The sequence below is a fragment of the Copadichromis virginalis genome, linkage group LG15, assembly GCF_057382275.1.
Source record: "Copadichromis virginalis isolate Kocher_CV1m ecotype Utaka linkage group LG15, C_Virginalis_male_GT1.1, whole genome shotgun sequence".
Taxonomy (NCBI): domain Eukaryota; kingdom Metazoa; phylum Chordata; class Actinopteri; order Cichliformes; family Cichlidae; genus Copadichromis; species Copadichromis virginalis.
In genome coordinates, this window is record NC_140632.1 from 39,608,729 (window position 1) to 39,627,299 (window position 18,571).

The 18,571-nt window shown below is 42.4% G+C and overlaps 1 protein-coding gene across 11 annotated transcripts in view; it reads left to right on the forward strand.

Annotated features, from left to right (window-relative positions):
* Window positions 1–17,410, forward strand: part of adgrl2a (adhesion G protein-coupled receptor L2a) — a 90,732-nt gene extending 73,322 nt beyond the window's left edge. For 2 of the 11 annotated variants that reach the window (XM_085433316.1, XM_085433317.1), the window contains 9 exons: window positions 116–325; window positions 980–1,200; window positions 1,808–1,874; window positions 7,122–7,213; window positions 9,546–9,714; window positions 9,913–10,041; window positions 10,801–10,897; window positions 12,470–12,598; window positions 15,075–17,410. In XM_085433316.1, coding sequence (XP_085289442.1) covers window positions 116–325; window positions 980–1,200; window positions 1,808–1,874; window positions 7,122–7,213; window positions 9,546–9,714; window positions 9,913–10,041; window positions 10,801–10,897; window positions 12,470–12,598; window positions 15,075–15,916 — 1,956 coding nt within the window. In that variant the 3' untranslated portion in view covers window positions 15,917–17,410. Of the gene's footprint in view, window positions 1–115; window positions 326–979; window positions 1,201–1,807; window positions 1,875–7,121; window positions 7,214–8,467; window positions 8,513–8,800; window positions 8,828–9,545; window positions 9,715–9,912; window positions 10,042–10,800; window positions 10,898–12,469; window positions 12,599–13,296; window positions 13,315–14,435; window positions 14,489–15,074 lie in introns of all 11 variants that reach the window. The other 9 variants (XM_085433318.1, XM_085433319.1, XM_085433320.1 and 6 more) reach the window with 8 other exon arrangements.
* Window positions 17,411–18,571: the final 1,161 nt, after the last annotated feature.

The window sequence follows — 18,571 nt, forward strand, 5'->3', positions numbered from 1 at the left end:
TAAGCAGTCATTTCTTCGTTTTAGTCCTCAATTATCAAATCTAAAAGGGGAGGCTACCATTATTTCCCTCAGAGCTTCACACGACCCTCTTTGTCATTTCGCCCTTTCGCTTCAGGCCAGCAGTGAAGTGCACGAGCTGCTCCTGACCGTCATCACTCGCGTCGGCATCGTGGTGTCCCTCGTCTGCCTCATGATCAGCATCTTCACCTTCTGTTTCTTCCGGGGCCTGCAGAGCGATCGCAACACCATCCACAAGAACTTGTGCATTAATCTCTTCATTGCAGAGTTAATATTCCTAATTGGTATCGATATGACGGAACCCAGGGTAAGCCGGAATGATTTCACCCTATTGATTTGGTTTTGATTCATCCTCTCTCTCCTTATCGCCTCTCAGCCCTCACACGAAAGACCCTTCCAGAGTAAAATGGATAAGACTTTAAGCATTGTTTGTTTCTAGCCTTCCCCACTTGTCCCTGACATGACACGAGTGGAACAGCACCATTAATATAGCTTACTAAAGGGACATGTCTTCCGCTTGATGGGTCTTTTTCCCTCTTTCCTTTGAAGCTGCAGCGACGATTGCTGAGCAACGGCAGCTTTTTTCTGTCTTTTTTCACAGCTCCAAATAATTAAATCTCCTAACTCTAACCCCACAATACTAATGGCATTTAAATTTGTACTGTGCTGATGGAAAGCTAAACCTGTGCTTAGTCAGAGCCCATGTGGTGAATGAATATTCATTGTTTTTCTCTGCTGTTGAACGAGACGCCCTGAAACGACGATCTTTTCAGGGAGCTTCAATAAAAGATGGGGTACACGATGTACAATTTTCACTAAAAAACCAGCAACAACAACAAAAGTCAGATGGAAACGACACGTGTCATCTTGATGTCGAAAGATTATTTAATAAATTTCACTGTGTCTCCTTTGCATCTTGTTCTTTGATTGTCTGAATCTGTTGTTCTTCTGTCGTTCTCAGATTGGCTGTGCCATCATTGCAGGGATCCTGCACTTCTTCTTCCTAGCTTCCTTCTCCTGGATGTGTCTTGAGGGAGTCCAGCTGTACCTCATGCTTGTAGAAGTCTTTGAGAGCGAATACTCGCGGAAAAAGTATTACTACGTGTCTGGTTACCTCTTCCCTGCCATCGTTGTCGGCGTCTCAGCAGCTATTGACTACAGGAGCTACGGGACCAAGAAAGCGTGAGTGCAGCTTCTTCTTGGAAATGCAGAGCAGACATGCTGGATGCTGCACTGTGTGAGCTTACCTGCTGTGGCTGCGTGTGGCAGATTTTGAAAAGAAATCCGCTCGTCATTTCTTCCAGCACCTTATGTGCATCCCTGGAGACTACACCAAAACATTTGAGCGCCTTTTGCCAGGGATGGGCAGCTGTTCAATTTTTTATGTCATTTGAAAGTGGCTGACAGACTCAACACTGTGGTTTCAGGGGAGGCTGCAGCTACATTAATGCCTTTCTGTTCAAAGACCCTCCTGTGACCTCTTGTTTGTAAATGCTGTCTTAAAGAGGAGAGCGCAGTGCAGGGGAAAAAAGCCTTTTACATAGATTAATGGCTATATCACAGCTAAGACGACGCTATTAAGAGGGGCTGCTCGGTTTGCTTCTTCTCCTGTTGTGTCCGGCCGTCTTCCTGCTCGTTTTGTGAAAGAGCTTTGAGTTAAACACTGATAATAAAAGACATCAGCCCAAGTAACCAAAAATGATTTCTTTCCATTTTTAGCCACAGGAGCACGATGTCGTTTTTGTGGTGTTCACTGCCTGGAGCTGATTTGTGTGTTTCTCTGACATAGGTGCTGGCTAAGTGTGGATAATCATTTCATATGGAGTTTTATAGGACCTGTCACCTGTATCATCATGGTAAGCTGTTTTCTTTTCTTTGAATACTCATACTGACTAGGGCTGAACGATATATCGCATTTGCGATAATATCGCGACATGATCAAGTGCAATTTTCTAACCGCAAAGGCTGCGATTATACTGCGATTATAAGGCTGTCCAAATTACTACCATATCCCAGAATTCATAGCGCGGCCCAGCCAAACTCCAGTTTCCAGCAATGGCGGCCGCTACTAAGTTTTAAAATTACTCATACTAATCTTTCTGGGTCACAAAATAAACTTTTAACATATTTTCAGGCGAGAAAGTAGTTGTGTAAACATCAAATATCTGCTCGGTTTATCAAGATATCCCATATTTGCAAAAGTGCTTCGACGTTTTCAGAGGCGTCTGCTACCCACCAGCTCGACAGCTCGAGGGTTACTGATGCGGCCGAGAACGGCACAACTCCCGGCACATCATTTTCAGATCACCGCGGAGTTTCGCTGCTCGGGTTAAACGTAATATATAAGTCACTTAGACAACCTAAAAATGTTATTGTTGGGCTTTTTTCAGTGTTTTGTTTGTTCGTGAGTAAATCGGTTTGGCTGAGATTAAAGTTATTAGATTAGATAAAATAAAACTTTATTAATCCCCCGGGTGGGTTCCTCCTTGGTTTTCACACAGCTGACTAAACGTCAAACAGAAAACTTATTAAACAGAAGTATGAGACAGTCGAGAATTTACACCAGTGTCTGGTTATATTTTAGATAGCAAGAAGCAGACGGCCGAGTTTATTAAACTCCACCGAGACAGCGGTGACGCTAATCAGAACTAGACCGTCCAGTTTCACGCCTTTAAATTTTAAAGGCGTGTTTGTGTGTGTGTTTATACAATTGCTATTATGTTTGCACTTTATGTGTAATGTTACTGACTGCAGAGATCAGTAAGATGTGTGTATTTTTTATTTATTAGTTTTATTTATTTAATATTATTTTTTAATTGAATGACTGTCTAGTAGTTCACAGATGTCGAAAAACTGAGTGTGGTAAAGCCACTGATTTTGTTTATGTATATTTCTGCAATCTGCACATTGTACTGACTTTCATTTTAATGTTTACACCAGGGTTCCTTGTCAGCACTTTATGCTCAGATGTTTGTAAGCTAAAAATAAACTATTGTGTATGTTCAAATATACTGTTGTGATTGAAGAAGTTAAATAAAAATGTCAGTCATCAATTCATGCATCACCTCATGTCATCATAACAGAGGTCTGTCTTCCAGGAAAGAACAGTTTAAAATGAATGTAATATAGTATTGGCCATACTATATGATGTATTGCTTGTCTTTGTTTAATAATACAGAAGACAAAGACCTTAAAAAATTATCGCATATCGCATCGCAATCGCAATATTGGGGCAAAAAAATCGCAATTAGATTATTTTCCATAATCGTTCAGCCCTAATACTGACAGAGTGAGGAAGGGACCAAGAGGGTGAGATGAAAGAGATGCAGGAGGAAGATAAAGGGAGCAAGATGGTTGAACTGAAGGGAAAAGTCAGCAGGATTTTTGCTCCAAGCCTTCCCGGTGATGACAGGTTAATTTTGCGCCACAGACAGATTACGAGGCGTCCGACGTTCCCCTCTGCCTCTCACTGCCTGACAAGCATCAGCCTTGATAGTGTACTTTAACCTCACTTTTACACAATTTCAGGAAGTCTCATATCACAGATATTACCTGATGACCTTCAAAGGTATGTGATGAGGGAAAAAATTATGTTAACAATTGGCTGAAATTGTCCATTTTACAGCACACGTTGCAAGCCGGGGTAATGTTCATAGCTCTTTTTTGTATTTGTCTGCCTGTAAATAGCGCACGACTTTGTCAGGAAGACGGAGAGCAAAGGCATCCCTTCTGTTTGGTCAGGGTCCGCCAAGGGTGAAGGACATATAGCATATAATACTGACATATGTCCCATTGAGACATGCAATTATTTACTGGTCATGACATTATTATCTCTCGCTCCATCAGAGAGGCTCAGAAGAATAAGACCTTCGGGAGTCTTACTTCCCTGCGCAGGACCAAAAAAAAGAAATAGCAGGTGGTGTGCCTCACATATATCCTCTCAGCTTCCCACATCATGTATTGCTTTGCCCTCGTGCACACCGAGGGATAAGGAAGCTCTGCAGGCTCGTCTTGCTGCTGTGTAGGGAGGATGGGTGGTATTTGTTCAGTACTGTGTTCATTATCCAAGCTAATGGTTGGTACTGTATCTACAGATGCAGTGACCTCTGCTGAACATCAAGCTGACACTGAAAATATACTAGAGAAAAGGGTCAGCCGTGTCAAATTCCATCGAGTCCCTGCACACTATTGGCAGACTGCTCCGAGTTTTCAAAGTAAAGATGCAGTGGCCGTACTCTTTGTCTGTGTGGCAGCAGAATAAGTAAAAGGCAAATCTGCACACTGGATTGCATTTCACAGCTTTCTCACAAACAGGCGTTGGCTTAGGAATGGAAGAAATGGTGCTCACTGGAAAAGGGTCTGCGCTGGATTGAAATGTCTCGGAGTAAATGCTGAAATGACTTTTTCTTGTTTTCAGTGATTTTCCTGTCTTTTTTCTTTCCTCCTCTCTGCCTCCCTGCTTTGAATGTGTGAGCTTATAATTGAGGAAAAGCTAACATTGTATTAAAGCAAACATACATTTCTCCCTGTCTCAGCAAATGCTCTGTCAGCCACACTGGAATATGTTTCCTTTCCCTAAATTGGACCCTCATTGTTTTCCAATCGAGTGTTGCTCTCATAATGATTTGCATGAAAAATATTTCTGCAGTGGAAATGATGATCGGGATCCCGGTGGTGATGACCGCAGAGATAGCATCATGACCCTGTGAGGAGCTAATGTATTGTAGCAGAGCTAATATGTGACAGGAATGAGGTTTTGCTGCACTGGGCCGGGCCTCGCACACCGCTCCTCTGATTCTGTGCAACAATTGACTCAAAAAGACAAAGTACTGTGGAAAGGGGCATCTCGGGGGAGCGTGCAGGAGCAAGGTTTGTCTGCACCATCCGTGACCCTGGTTTCTCTACAAATTGGCTTTGTCCTTGTCAATGAAAGACAGAGTTAGAAGGCGAAAAGGCACATGAACAGGAGAAAAGGAGAGAAAACAGTGCTGCTTTGGCTTATGTCTGGATCCCCACTTGTCACCCAGACCATGTTTGTGCCAAGTAACACCAGTTTTGACCTAGGGTGGTCATGTTTTGTTTTGTTTTTTCTCAGCCTTGTGCTTTCCCCCCTCATTTTTCCTGTAGTTTTTGCTGCCGGATGAAACGCTTCCTAAATACTGACTGAAAACAAAAGCTGAGAGCAGGCATTTAGATCCTTGTTCTTAGGCAGAGGTTGCCCTGCTTCTGGGCACAGGGGGTATTAGCTCCATGAAAGGAGGAACATGGAAGTAATGAGTGGTGGGGGGAGCCATTAGCATGCTTGAGATAACTTCAACACAAGGCCTTTTGGATCATGACACGTCGCGAGCAGTTCTTATCATCTGGACAGCTCCATCTGCACCTTTAATATTTTATCCCCAGCAGTTCATTTGGAGTTCAGTGTGTACACACACAGTCCGCTTCAGAAAAAGCTTTCTCCTCAGTCCCAGTGTGGCAAGGTGCTTCTGCATGGCTTGCAGTGATGATTCAGAGACAGAGTGAAGGATAGAGGCAAGACAGCTCCGCTCTAGCAAGAGGGATCCCCCGGGAGGGGCTGCGAAAGCATGTCGGTGGGGGTGGGAACATGTGCCATGCTGCTAGGTTACTTTAAAGTACCGTGTCCCTCTCCTCTGTCTCATTGGATCCATGTCACCACTCCAGGCTGTGTGAAAGGGTTTTTCAAAAGTCCTCGTCCTCGTGTCCCCCCACACCCACACGCCTCCCCTCCCCCACACCCACACCCACTGTCTGACTCATGCAGACAGGAATAATGGCTGATCACGGTGAAACAAAACATAGTTTCAGTGCCGTCTGTGATATGAAAGAAGGTTTGCATTTTTTTCCTCTTCCTCTCTCGCCCCTTTTTCTTTTTTTTACAGTCGGGCTTATTGTGAGTGGCTCCATGAGTTGATTGCATGTGGAGGGGTGATGTATTGACCACAGGTAGTCTTTTGATAGCAGCGTGTGTGCACCAGAACACTGAGAAAGACTGAATGGCTGTGGTCTGAGTCCAGCTCACAAAGGTCCCTTGCATTGGCAGTCCGTCTCCATTTTTCTTTTGCCAGTGCTGCAGTGCTCTAAAGACAGCGTGCTAACGCCAAAATGCACTGTTTGGTTTTCGTCCCTACAAATGTTTTACTTGCATGGAGCTTCTTTGTTACGCACATGGCACTGACGCCGCGTACACATACATTTGTCTGCCGTGTTTCTGGTGTTTGATCCTCTTATTTGCTCTATTGGAGACTCACATCTCAATTTCCCTTTGTAAGATATTCCTTGACATCATTTATACATGCCTGGCTTTCAGCACAAATGCACTTGGGTTTGTCTGAGTGAGTACATGTACATGCTGCGTCAGGTGCTAGTTTGCTCCAGAATAAATGTTTTTGAGGTAAATTATTTGGAAGGGCTCCTTGCTGGAACATGCAGCCTTTGTGTCTCTAAATCACAGTATTGATTTTTTTTTTAAAGGTAGCAAATAAATGTGCTCAGAAACACAGCGCATAGTATCCCTGTCTCAACCTGATATGTGCCACTGGTTCTCTAAAGATTTAATACATTAAAACAAGCAAGCAACAGCCTCCACACGTCTCCCCTTCCTTCTCTCTCTCTCTCTTTTCATCTGGCCACAAACAGGAATCGAACAAAATACGCCACGTTCCCTCAAGCCTTCTGTAGCTGGTTATACCTTATAATATTTCACTATGTGCATAAAATGATATGCAGTTGTTTTGTACACCAAGAGGCTCTCATTTCTTCTGCTACTTTTCATTCCCTTCTGACATTCCCAGAATGGTGCTGTGTGGCTGCCCCCCTCTTTTCTTTTTTTCCCTTACAGTGATGGATTTTAATGCATTTCCATGCTCTTATTGATATAGAATGACACTAAATTTGGCGCCAGTCGGCCCCGTCTGAGACTAGCTGGAACGATAGATGTTTATTGGATTAGTCTGTGGACATGCAGAGTTGAAGGCTCTCCTCTTTTAATACTTATGGGCAAATTAACAGTTTTTTTCTGTGTGTGCTATATCTTCAGTCATACATCTTCATGTATTAACACTGCCATTACTCTGTTTTGACAGCTCAATCTCATCTTCCTGGTGATCACAATGTACAAAATGGTGAAGCACTCCACCACCCTGAAACCAGACTCTAGCCGACTGGAGAATATAAAGTAAGTGAAGCGTCATCATATGCAGAACGCCCGCACACTCCTCCCACTTATGAGCAATCTAACACCGGTGCCACTTCCCCCGGAAAAACCACAAAGCCTCTTTTAGTGTTAAGTTGTTGTTTTTTCTCCACCTCTACATGAATTCTTTTTATTATTTATTTATTTTAGGCCCAATTTTAAAATGATTCATAGAGACTTTACTATTTTCACTGAAATTACTTTTTTCTTTGCATCACCATGTTGTGTATAATCTGTGATGATGACTACACATATTCTGTGACTCATATTTTTCATGCTTTGGTGTTTTACTGCAAACCTGCAGCCACAGAACTGCTCTGGCTTGACACGCATCACTGTAAGGATGCTGCGTAACCGTTCAGCGTCGGCTCTGGCAGGGTGGGGCGCAGCCGAACAGCTACCATGTGTGCTTGAGACTGGAAAATGTCAAAGTTTTTTCATATTTATATAAATATATATAGAGAGAGAGATGCCAGCTTCTAATCCTAAAAAGAAAAAAAATCTGCCACCATCTCAACACCGCCACACTCCGCCTTTCCTCTTGTAGCCGCTGCTGAGTCACCGCAGCGTGTAGCTCAGCGTTTTCCAAAGCACTAATTACAACTGCTGTTGTTTTTGCACATTGTATGAAGAAAACTGATATAAATATATATTTATTGCTGTTTACTCCAGGGTCTTGTTGGTTACAGTCCTGCAGTCTCATGCCATTTTGCATTATTTACATTATATTAGTTTGTGTTTCAACCTCCACCACGCTGTGCGGGAGCGGCGCTTGCTGCTTTCTTTTTTCCCCCCGTCCAGTGTTTGTTATTCTTCATCTTTGCTTAATGAATGCGTGCAACAACACAGCTCTGTGGTAAAACCGCAATCAGAGAGAACAGTCACAAAAACGCCTCACTTAGTATTCTAGGTCCATTTGAGATGGACGCCTCCCTGTTTAAGGAAACCACAGCAGAAAGCATTCACTGAACTTCAGATTGTTGCGCATTTTGATGTCGGATGTTAGAAATGATTTCTTTCAAGCTTGTTTGTACTGAAATGCACCGTTTGCCTAATCGCTGTTTCCTCTGTGATCATTTGTTTCCTGTTGTCGCTGTTTTTCGTGCCAAAGTTTGATGCTGAAGTCAGACAATGGTCGCTGCATGTTGCATGTGAAGCCAAAGTTAACGCACACCCTCTCCTTTCTTTTTCTTCTGTCATTCCTCTCTCCTGTCTCTGTTCTGCAATCCACACCAGTAATTATCGCGTTTGTGACGGCTACTATAATACAGATTTGCCTGGGTAAGCTTCTACTACGCACCTCAGATAATTTTACCCACACAACACCACCCACGAGTAAAGGAGCATAAATGCATATTCAGCTACAGACAGCGAATGTTCTACATGTAATTGAATCATCAACAGCAAAATATACAAGTCTCAGTTCTTGTTAGATCCTTTATTTCACTGCCTCCCGTGATTTCCCCTGAATCAAAGTTGACGATATCTTACTCAAATGCCGACTAACCCAAGCTGTTATGCGCTCTAATCTAATTGTGTTTCTCTCTTCCTGCCTGTCATGCTCTCTAGCTATGAAGATAATAAACGGTTTATCAAGTAAGAACATGCTGCCCAGAAGTCGTCTCCTCAGCTTCTAGTTTATTCTCTCTATCCCACGTTATTTTTTCGTGCCTTTTTGTTCCTCTTTCTATCATTTCCTTTCACAAACTGCAGCTTCTAAGCTTCTCATCCACTGTCTTTGTGACCGGTCACTGCCACCACGTCCATCATTTTTGATCCAGTTTTGTTGTCGTTGCTGTTGTGTGTTTGATCATCGAACCGTGACCACTGTTGGTGTGCGAAGGCTCCGCAGGACCTTCGCACACGAAGCAGGGAGTTTTCCTTGAACTCTTTCCACGTCTGCGTAGCTTCTCCGGTTCTGGTAGCGCACTCAGTAGATGAATATGATAGTGTTTGTTGCTTTTGTTGAGTTATTTTTAAACATGTCGTGCTGTCTTGTGATAGCGGTTGGTGTGTTTTAATAAATAGAGAGGTATAAAGAGAAAAGCGGGTCAAGCTTTTGCTTGTTTCTTGTCTTGTCTGAGGGCAGAATCTGCACGTGTGAGGATGGAGGGGTGGGGACAGCGGGGAAGGGTTGTGAGGACGTGTGTGTGTGTGTTTTCTTTTTCATTTTATTTCATTTTCCTCCCACCTGGTTTTTAGCCTTTTCTACATATTTCATAGTGGAACCGGGTGATTAATATTCCAATCACCGTTCTGTCACAGAACCTCCCTCATGCTGGATTCGTCCTGTGTCTCGTTTGTCGTCCCTCAGATCCTGGGTCATGGGTGCTTTTGCTCTGCTGTGTCTGCTCGGTCTCACCTGGTCTTTTGGGCTCTTCTTCATCAGCGAGGCCTCGATTGTTATGGCGTACCTCTTCACCATATTCAACACCTTCCAAGGAATGTTTATCTTCATTTTCCACTGCCTTCTCCAGAAAAAAGTAAGTAGTCACTCTGCACTGCGTACGGTTTTTCTCTGTCAAGGTGAAAAGCAGAAGGCTTTTGAGCAGTCAAGGCCAAACCTTCAGCTGAATTCACAGATGCTGATATAAAGAACAAACACTGCCTCATTCTGCTTCTTGTAAAGTCATATGTAAAGTCAACATTGTATTTAAACACTTGGCTGTTTGCCTGCGTAGGTCCGCAAAGAGTACAGCAAGTGCTTCCGCCACACGTACTGCTGCGGAGGGCTGCCGACTGAGAGCTCGCACGGTTCTGCGAAGACTTCCACCACACGGACCAGCGCACGCTACTCCTCTGGCACACAGGTACACCGGCACTTTTGCACAGTGAGAGTCTCGCCACGTGCCAGGATAAGATGAGAGCGCGACGTATCCTGGACTCGTCGTGCAGCTCTGTTACGTTGTTAATAACCCCACTGTTTAAACGACTCCTCAGGAAAATGTACTTTTACTGTGAGCACAGAGAAAAAGCACATTCTGCATCTTAACCTCAGAGGTAGATGAGAAGACACAAACATTATCCCACTTTTTTACAAGCAGCATCTGCTGTACTGCATGAGTACCTTTCTTCTGTTCTGGCCCCTTTAGCTCTTGCTTTTATCCTTTTTCACTAACGCCATGTGCATGGGGAAGAAATACGTATTGCACTGTTTAAAGAGCATTGCAGGCACTTTTTACTACAGGGAGAGCCAAAATTACAAAGAAGAAAACAACAACTTTGTCCTCGCCTTATCCGGTTCTTATTAAAGGCTAATAGACCTTAGCAGACAATACCTCCAGATGTAATGTGCTTATAGAGAAGCATCCCCGTCTCAGTATAACCTCCAGCCTATTGTAAAGAGTCATAACTGGAGCTGAAGTTGTTCAGAAGTTGACTTACATAAAATTAGTTTTTGAAAAACTCATCCAGAGGGATTGAGCAGTTACTACTGCCCTTGCCTCACTGCAGATTAGTAGGTTTGTTTTATAGTGTGTAGCACGTAGAGGGAAATCGAATGAAAGTTGATCTGAAAGGTGAACGGGCTTGTTTAAAGTCCTAATGGCTGTCCCTTGTTGACCTGACAGAGTCGTATCAGGAGAATGTGGAATGACACCGTAAGAAAGCAATCTGAGTCCTCCTTTATCTCAGGTGACATCAACAGCACCTCCACCCTTAACCAAGGTCAGTTCACACCTCATTTCTCTGCACATGCACACCTATGCACACATTTCATCATCCAGCTAAAAATACCTCCTTCAAGTTCCAATGATCTCACCAACACCGTCTAGGGTCCTACTCTGGTAATCGTAATAAATGATTCAGCTTGAAAAGACAGAGCAGTACGGTTTTAAAAAAAGATTTAGGTCTTTAGTGTGGTCTCCCTGTTCTGCCAGCAAAGGATTACAACAATCCATCCTCAAATACTCTGTGAGCTGTCATTCTGGCCAGTCATGTCAGTCTTAAATTGGGGCAAGGCTGGAAGAACTTTTTTTTAATTTAAGTGCTGGCTGTCCAAAGTTTATACCAAAGCTCAGGGGAAACATAGACAAAACTTAAAAGGCAGGGAAGGGGTGGGGTGCAAAGTTTTATTTTCGGAAAATCTTAACATTGCTTTAAAAAGGCGGTTTGTAGCCTGGCATGTAAGGTGACCTCTCTTACTTTACAGTGGGAGGGAGAAAAAAAAACTGTCATTTATTATTTAGCTTGAGCACAAATATGATGATGAGAAGATGATGTTCAACTCTGGCTGACCTGGAGTGCTTAGTGTGCTGTTAGGCTTTCTGCTGCTCTCTGAAATGGCTTTCCAAGCATGCGAAGGGAAAGAGGGTTTACACCGAGGTAGCTTAACTCCACTCCCTCCTCTCCCCTCCTCTCGACTCCTGTCTCTGCTTCTCTTTGCGGTCACTTTTTTTTAAAATTTTGCTGTCACTTGTCACAAACTACAACATTACACCTAGCGCTTTAAAACACATTTTGGCTTGCTGATACATCAGCATCAAAATAGAAGTCTTTTTGGGGGGGCGATCAGTATAATTTCCTGGAGATGTTAATGTAAAGGTTGGATATTGATCACTCTGGGGTGTAGCTGCCTCGTTACCCTGGAGAGACAGTGCACTGAAGGATGGCTCTATCTCCTAGAAGCACTTCCCTGTCATTAAAAACATCCCTGGAGACTTCTCAACATGACAGATGGCATTTAACACAGGTGATAAATGGCAGCCGAAATACCTCAGATCCTTAAAACACACTGCAAGCTGAGGGGGGGGGGGGGGAATGGAAAGAAGATGAGCTTTTGGAAGAAAGTGGCAAAAAATTAAGACTTAATAATAACTTTGACTTGGACGTGTTCGCCTTGGTCTCTTGGGAGCACTTATGTTTGGACCTGGTCCAACAGCAAAACCTCTGCACAATAACAGGGTGCTGTTTTTGGGAGGAAAATAATACTAATAACCGAGCTTGACTTAAAAAATGCGAGAAGTGTGAAAAATTGCAGTAATGAGCACAGCTGTTTCAAATGTTAGTTGGTAAATAAATGGGTTATAAATGCTTTTCAACACACGTAATGAACTAAATAACTGAAGAAGGACAGCACAAAGTTGAATATTTTTGCTCCTCAAACTTTTCTCTGTACGATCACTACGTTTCAGATTTCGCGTAAAAAGAGAAGTGACGCCACACGCCTCTCTACACAAACTGCTGCTAATTTCCTTGATCTCTTTTTCTCAATGCTCCTCTTCTGTCCTGCTGCTCCAGGAATGACCGGGAACTATCTACTAACAAATCCTCTCCTGCGACCACAAGGCACTAACAACCCTTATAACACCTTACTGGCTGAGACAGTCGTATGTAACACTCCCACAGCTCCAGTGTTTAATTCACCAGGTGTGCTTACTTGATACTTTCACCTGCATTCTGCCTGTTCTTCTGTCTTTACCTGCTCTCTCCCTCTTTTGTATCTCACTTCAGTGTACGGCACGCTAAAAGAAAAGCAGGATGTTCGGCAGTATCACCTTTCCTTCTGAATCACTGTCTCCCAAATGCTTGACACACTACATAGTGAGAGAATGTGTGTGTGTGTCTGTGTGAAAATGCACACATTTTCATGCACGCCAGAGATTTTTGTGGTTCGCCTCAATAGAGTCTCATATGTGTTCTCGTATTTCTAATATCCATACTCTGCATGGGACGTGATGATTAAGATGGGAAAGAGATACTACACGTTCTGCCTTAAAATAATGCAAACTGTGCAGCCGCAGTATAATCTGCATGATTATTATGATGAATTCTCCTGAATTGAACAGGTCGTTTGTTAGTTTTGGTTTGCTTCAGAGGGAATTTTCCCCTTCAAAACACATTAAACTGCAAGAAAAAATCATGCAGCGTTGCATTAGTAGCTGCATACACATGCAGACTTTCACAGATTGCTTTACTGTACAGTTGATGGTGACTTTTGAGCATACACCACACTGTAAAGACTGTGCTGTGATTATTTTTATATATATCTATATATGTATTCTATTTTGAAACTGAAATGGCCTCCTTTGTCATGTTTTGTGCTTTTCCCTTGTGCTTCCTTCTAGTGACCTACAGAGAGACAAGTATGGGAGTAAAACTTAACTTTGCCTATCAAATGTAAATTTTTTTCAGCATGCTTATTAAAAAAAACCCAACAAAACCCCGGCACAATCACTGGTTCACTTTAGGCCATTAACACACACTCAGTGAGCAAGCGGTTCACAAAATTATCTACCCAAATTTGAAAGACAATAAAATATCAAATATTCTTCCAGAGCTTCTAAATGCTTATTACTCTGCTATTGTCTCTTTTGCTTAATTTGAGATTTAACCAAAACAACATGTGTTGCTTTTTTTCTCCCCGTCAGAACAGCTTTTGTCAGGTTTCTTTTTTCTTTTCTTTCTACCTTTTTTTTTCATGTCTTTTCTTTTCTCTCCAGTTGCTTGTCCTTGTGTGGCATACAGCAGTTTCAGTGTCCAGTAGTGTCCCCGCACTGTTTTTCCCCAGAAACACCCGTCTGGACACTAAATTGCCGTCTAGCGGGCATAAACACGTGGATGTCATGGCTGCAGCTGTTCAGCTTTAGTTTTCCTTCTTCATACTTTTTTTTGAAATTTCCACAGAATCTCTGTAAAATCTTTCCCTTTAGTCACAATCGGTCCACCCCTCCTGGACAGAGACATAATGAATTGCCATGGACATTGAATTAATGTTATAATTAAAGTGGTAGCAGAGTTCCTTTATCTCCTTTCTCAGTCGTGGTATTACAAATACATTTTTCTGCTGCTTTCCATGACCTCCATGCTTTGAGAAATTCCTAACATGACTGAGTCTGACCTCAGCAGCAGCTGTTTTTTTTCTTGAGCTGTTCTGCTAGTGACCGGGGTCTCACTGGGAACTGTTACTGTGACGGATGCCAAGTGCCGAACTGCGGGCAGGCTTTGACCTTTGCCAGCTTTGGGTACACAAGCTGCCAACTAATGGACAGCAAGTGTACCGACACAAACTCAACTTAAAAAAAAAACGACAACAAAGCGGCTGCTGGCAGTTAGCTCGGAAAACTAAAAGCTAGCCGATGCTTAATTATTTCATTTGCTGAACCCTTGCTCTTGCTAAGTTGCAGTTAAGACCGTTACATTTTGTTGTTCTTTTGAGTGATTCTTCATGTTACAATAAATCATTTTACTTTCTTTTGTACATCAGCTGCTCTTAGACCAGATAGCCTGAGCAGACAGACATGATGTGAGTTGTCTAAAGTGAGTCCTTTCACCTGCTGTGTGTGGTGATGGTGGAGTGCTGCTTGTGGGCTCCCCTTGTAGTGGGAACAAAGATGGCTGTCCCATGACCACTTTCCCTTTTCTGTCTTATGTCATCGTTTGCCATCTCCTTCCTTTTCTTTAGTTCAGCACATCCAACCTATTAGTTGCTAGAAAACCTTTAAGTGTCGTAGCTTGCCCGTCTGTGGCTTCATACATGTGGACATCCACTTTTTGCCCGGTGTGTTGTGATGGTGATTACTGTCTGTTTCTTAATGTTGTTTGGGATCTTTTTCACATTTGTGGCAGAACTAAGCGCACAAACCCCTTCCTGTTTGTTCTTAAAGCAGCTTTTTAAAAGGGAAAGTGAAAATGTATATGTGAGAAAGTAAAATGATTTCTCGACGCAAGTGATGCATGCCTGCGTATGCTGAGGATTGTGCCTAACTAACAGGTTTACGGCATGGCTTTATTTGACCTCCATGTGAAACTGCATCCTAAACAGCATTAATGCTCTGTTTTATTCCCCCTGCTGTTATTGGTGTTTGACTAATGTAAAATCCCCTCTATTTGCCTTTCCTTCCAGGGCACTCACTGAACAATGCGGTGAGGGACACAAGTGCAATGGATACTCTACCGCTAAATGGTAACTTTAATAATAGCTACTCGCTCCGTAATGGGGACTTTGGCGACAGTGTGCAGGTAGTAGACTGCGGCCTGAGTCTGGACGATGCTGCCTTTGAGAAAATGATAATCTCCGAGCTAGTACACAACAACCTGCGTGCCTGTAATAAAAGCCACCAACAGCAACAGCAGCAGCACCACAGTTTACATCATCCACCCCACCACCAGCAGCCACCGCAGTACCACCATCACCACCACACGGAGCGGGCTCCGCCCAAGGTGACGGTGGTAGGTGGAAGCAGCAGCGAAGATGACGCAATTGTGGCCGACGCTTCGTCTCTGGTCCACGTGGGTGACACGGTGGGCCTCGAGCTGCACCAGGAGCTGGAGGCACCTCTCATCCCCCAGCGGACTCACTCGCTTCTGTATGCACCCCAGAAGAAGGTGAGGACCGATGGGGGAGTCGATACGTTTGTCAGCGAGCTGACACCCACCAATCCCGATGATAGTCTGCAGTCCCCAAACAGGGACTCCCTGTACACTAGTATGCCTAATCTGAAAGACTCTCCGTACCCCGAGAGCAGCCCTGATGTTGTGGAGGACCTGTCCCCCTCCAAAAGGAGCGAGAATGAGGACGTTTACTACAAGAGTATGCCTAACTTGGGGGGTGGCCAGCAGCTCCAAGCCTATTACCAGATAGGCCGAGGGAGCAGTGATGGTTACATTATTCCCATTACTAAAGAGGACAGCATCCCTGAAGGCGACGTACGAGAAGGACAGATGCAGTTAGTGACAAGCCTTTAAATGTATTTAAATCATCCCCAGACCGTTCCCAGCCTTCCTGCAGCCCTGAACTCTTGGAGGACATTATAAAAGGGAAGGGAGGCATTTTTCTTTGTTTTTTTTAATGGGGTTTTTTTGTTTGTTTGTTTGGGGTTTGTTTGCTTTTTTGACGAGAGCTTAAAAGCCCCGCCATTTACACTTAGCCATTTGCAAACCTACATCTCCATTGCCATCTTCTTTTCATGCCACCCTTCCTAACTTCCCTGCAGACCAATAGACTTGGAGCACAGCTATGGCAGTGCAGAGTTTTAATGAGACTGTACATAAAATGCAGAGTTAAATTTCAATTTTAAGAGACAAGCCAACTATGTATTTAAATGTGCTGCTGCTGTTGATTAATTGAGAAAATTTTAAGGTACGAAAATTTAAAAAAAAATGTAAAAAAAAAGGAAAAAAAAAAAAAGGAAAAAAAGAGAGAGCGAGAAAGAATCAATACTGGCTACATCCAATCAGCAACCTCCCAGTCAAAAGGCTGTACATACACTCCCCAACAACCTAGCTGAAGCCTGTTTTTTTTCTTTTTTGTTATTTTTTTTTTTAATATTGTATACAGAACAGTACCCCTGGACCAGGACATGGACATGTTTGCAAAATGTTCCTGATCAAACTGTTAGAAAAGGAATATAAGGTCCTGATCGGTCTCCATCACCATCAAGTTTGGATTGTATAACCACTAGCAATCAAGCCCCAGGCCTTATATTTTCTCAACTGTAACTTGAACTGTTGTCAAGGAAAAATGGCTAAAATATATATTTTGTTGTATTGCTAGTGTAAAATAAAAAAATTCAATGGGAAACCATAAATATGAAGAAACCTTATAATTGCAAAATCTAACGTTTGAGAGACTATTGTGTAGAAGTTGCACATATGTTATACAGTGTGTTTATGGTTCCAACACTTCATTCATGGTAGTGCGTTTGAACGTTAAGGCTTATAAAAAGAGAGATCGAGTCAACTAATTACAAAGATGCATTATCACCTTTTCCATTTGTGAACAGTGTTTTTTTCTTCCATCGATATCGCCCATGTTTAAATATGTTTATTTGACTTTGCCATTTACTTTGGTAGAATGGGAATGCAAAAACCCCAGTTAAGGTGACTTATGCATTGCACAGTTTTTTGTGTAATTCTGGCAGATATAGATCTTTTTAAGTAACGGCAGAGTGGTGGGCAAGCGCAAATGAAACGAGCGACTTTGAACAATAAAGTTCCTATCATAAATGTAGTTCTTCCGCTTGGGTTTGGATATTTTATTTATTAAAATCTTTCCAAAAAAAAAAAAGAATAAATAAATGGGAAATGTGTGAATATTTTCCAGCACTGGTATACATGCTGTACTGTAGCTCATGTTTTTTATGTAAACATGTTACCAAGGGGCTCTTCACTTAAGACTGATGTAAAGTTCAACACTTGTTTAACAAATAAAATAAATGTGAGATTTTTTGTCAAATGCCAGTTGCTTTTTAATGGTTTGTGGTTTTGGTACTATTTGAGAAAAAAGCTTTTATTATTTTGCTATGGACAAAATACACTTTTGACTCAGGTTACAAGTTAAGTCCCGAGCACCTTGACAGGTAAATTTGTGAATTTATTTTCTAGAGCGTTTATTTGCTTTCTTTTCCTGCTATTTCTTTGCTAACTGCAGAGTTTAGAGAGCGCGTATGTGTTATAGAGAAGCCAAATCTTTCCATGTGATTCAAAGATGAGAAACTCAGGTAGGAAAACTGCATTGTAAATGTTCCTCTGTGTGGTTGTGACACTAATAAAGGCAAAAAAAAAACAAACACAAAAAACCCGACACTGGTTCAAAGCATTGTCCACTAAGTATATTTTTAAATGAGCACTAGACTGAGCGCCATTAAAGGGTCTGGCAGTACAGAAGTCTTGTAGTAAGATTTTGGCTTAAAATGCCGTGTGGGAGTGGAAATGTGTCCACAGACCTAACAAGGGGTCAATGTAACACTTGGCTCCGGCTGTAGAAATATATTATACATAATGTGTCCAGCTATGACACATATTTGCTCTAATTAATGTCTGCTTCTGCTGGAGCCCACAGTCAGTTCTTGGGTGGTTTATGCCTCAGGTAGTGCTAATTTCTGAAGCATTTTAATATAACACCAGTTGAGGCAGAGTGACAGCTCTCAGCAGGGTTGCTGGAAATTGCACTGTTTACCATTTGGCATTGAAGGAAATGACTCAGAACTTAGCAAAAATGCACTTTATGTCAGTGCACATAAGGCTGTGTGGGCTGTGTGTTGTTTTGACTTTTTCAACAATTACGTGACATTTTGTGCAATTATCTGAGGCTTCAAATTGTCATAGAAGAATTATGTTCCTTTTTAATGATCTCTTGTACAGACCCCTTGAATGTCAGTTTGGAATCAAGTGTTGTGGTGATTGTTGACTGTTGAAATGGCAGGCTTAATGACATGCATAATAATGAGAAAAAAAGCATATTGATTTCCTGCATTGTAAAACATGCAGCGCCATTTTATCTGTTTAACATCCCTTAACGTTTGATAGCGTACACGTAATTTGAAAGCATAAAATTAGTCTTAAGAATGACAAATATAAATATTATAATGAATTGATAGTATTTTTTGACAGCGGAATGAC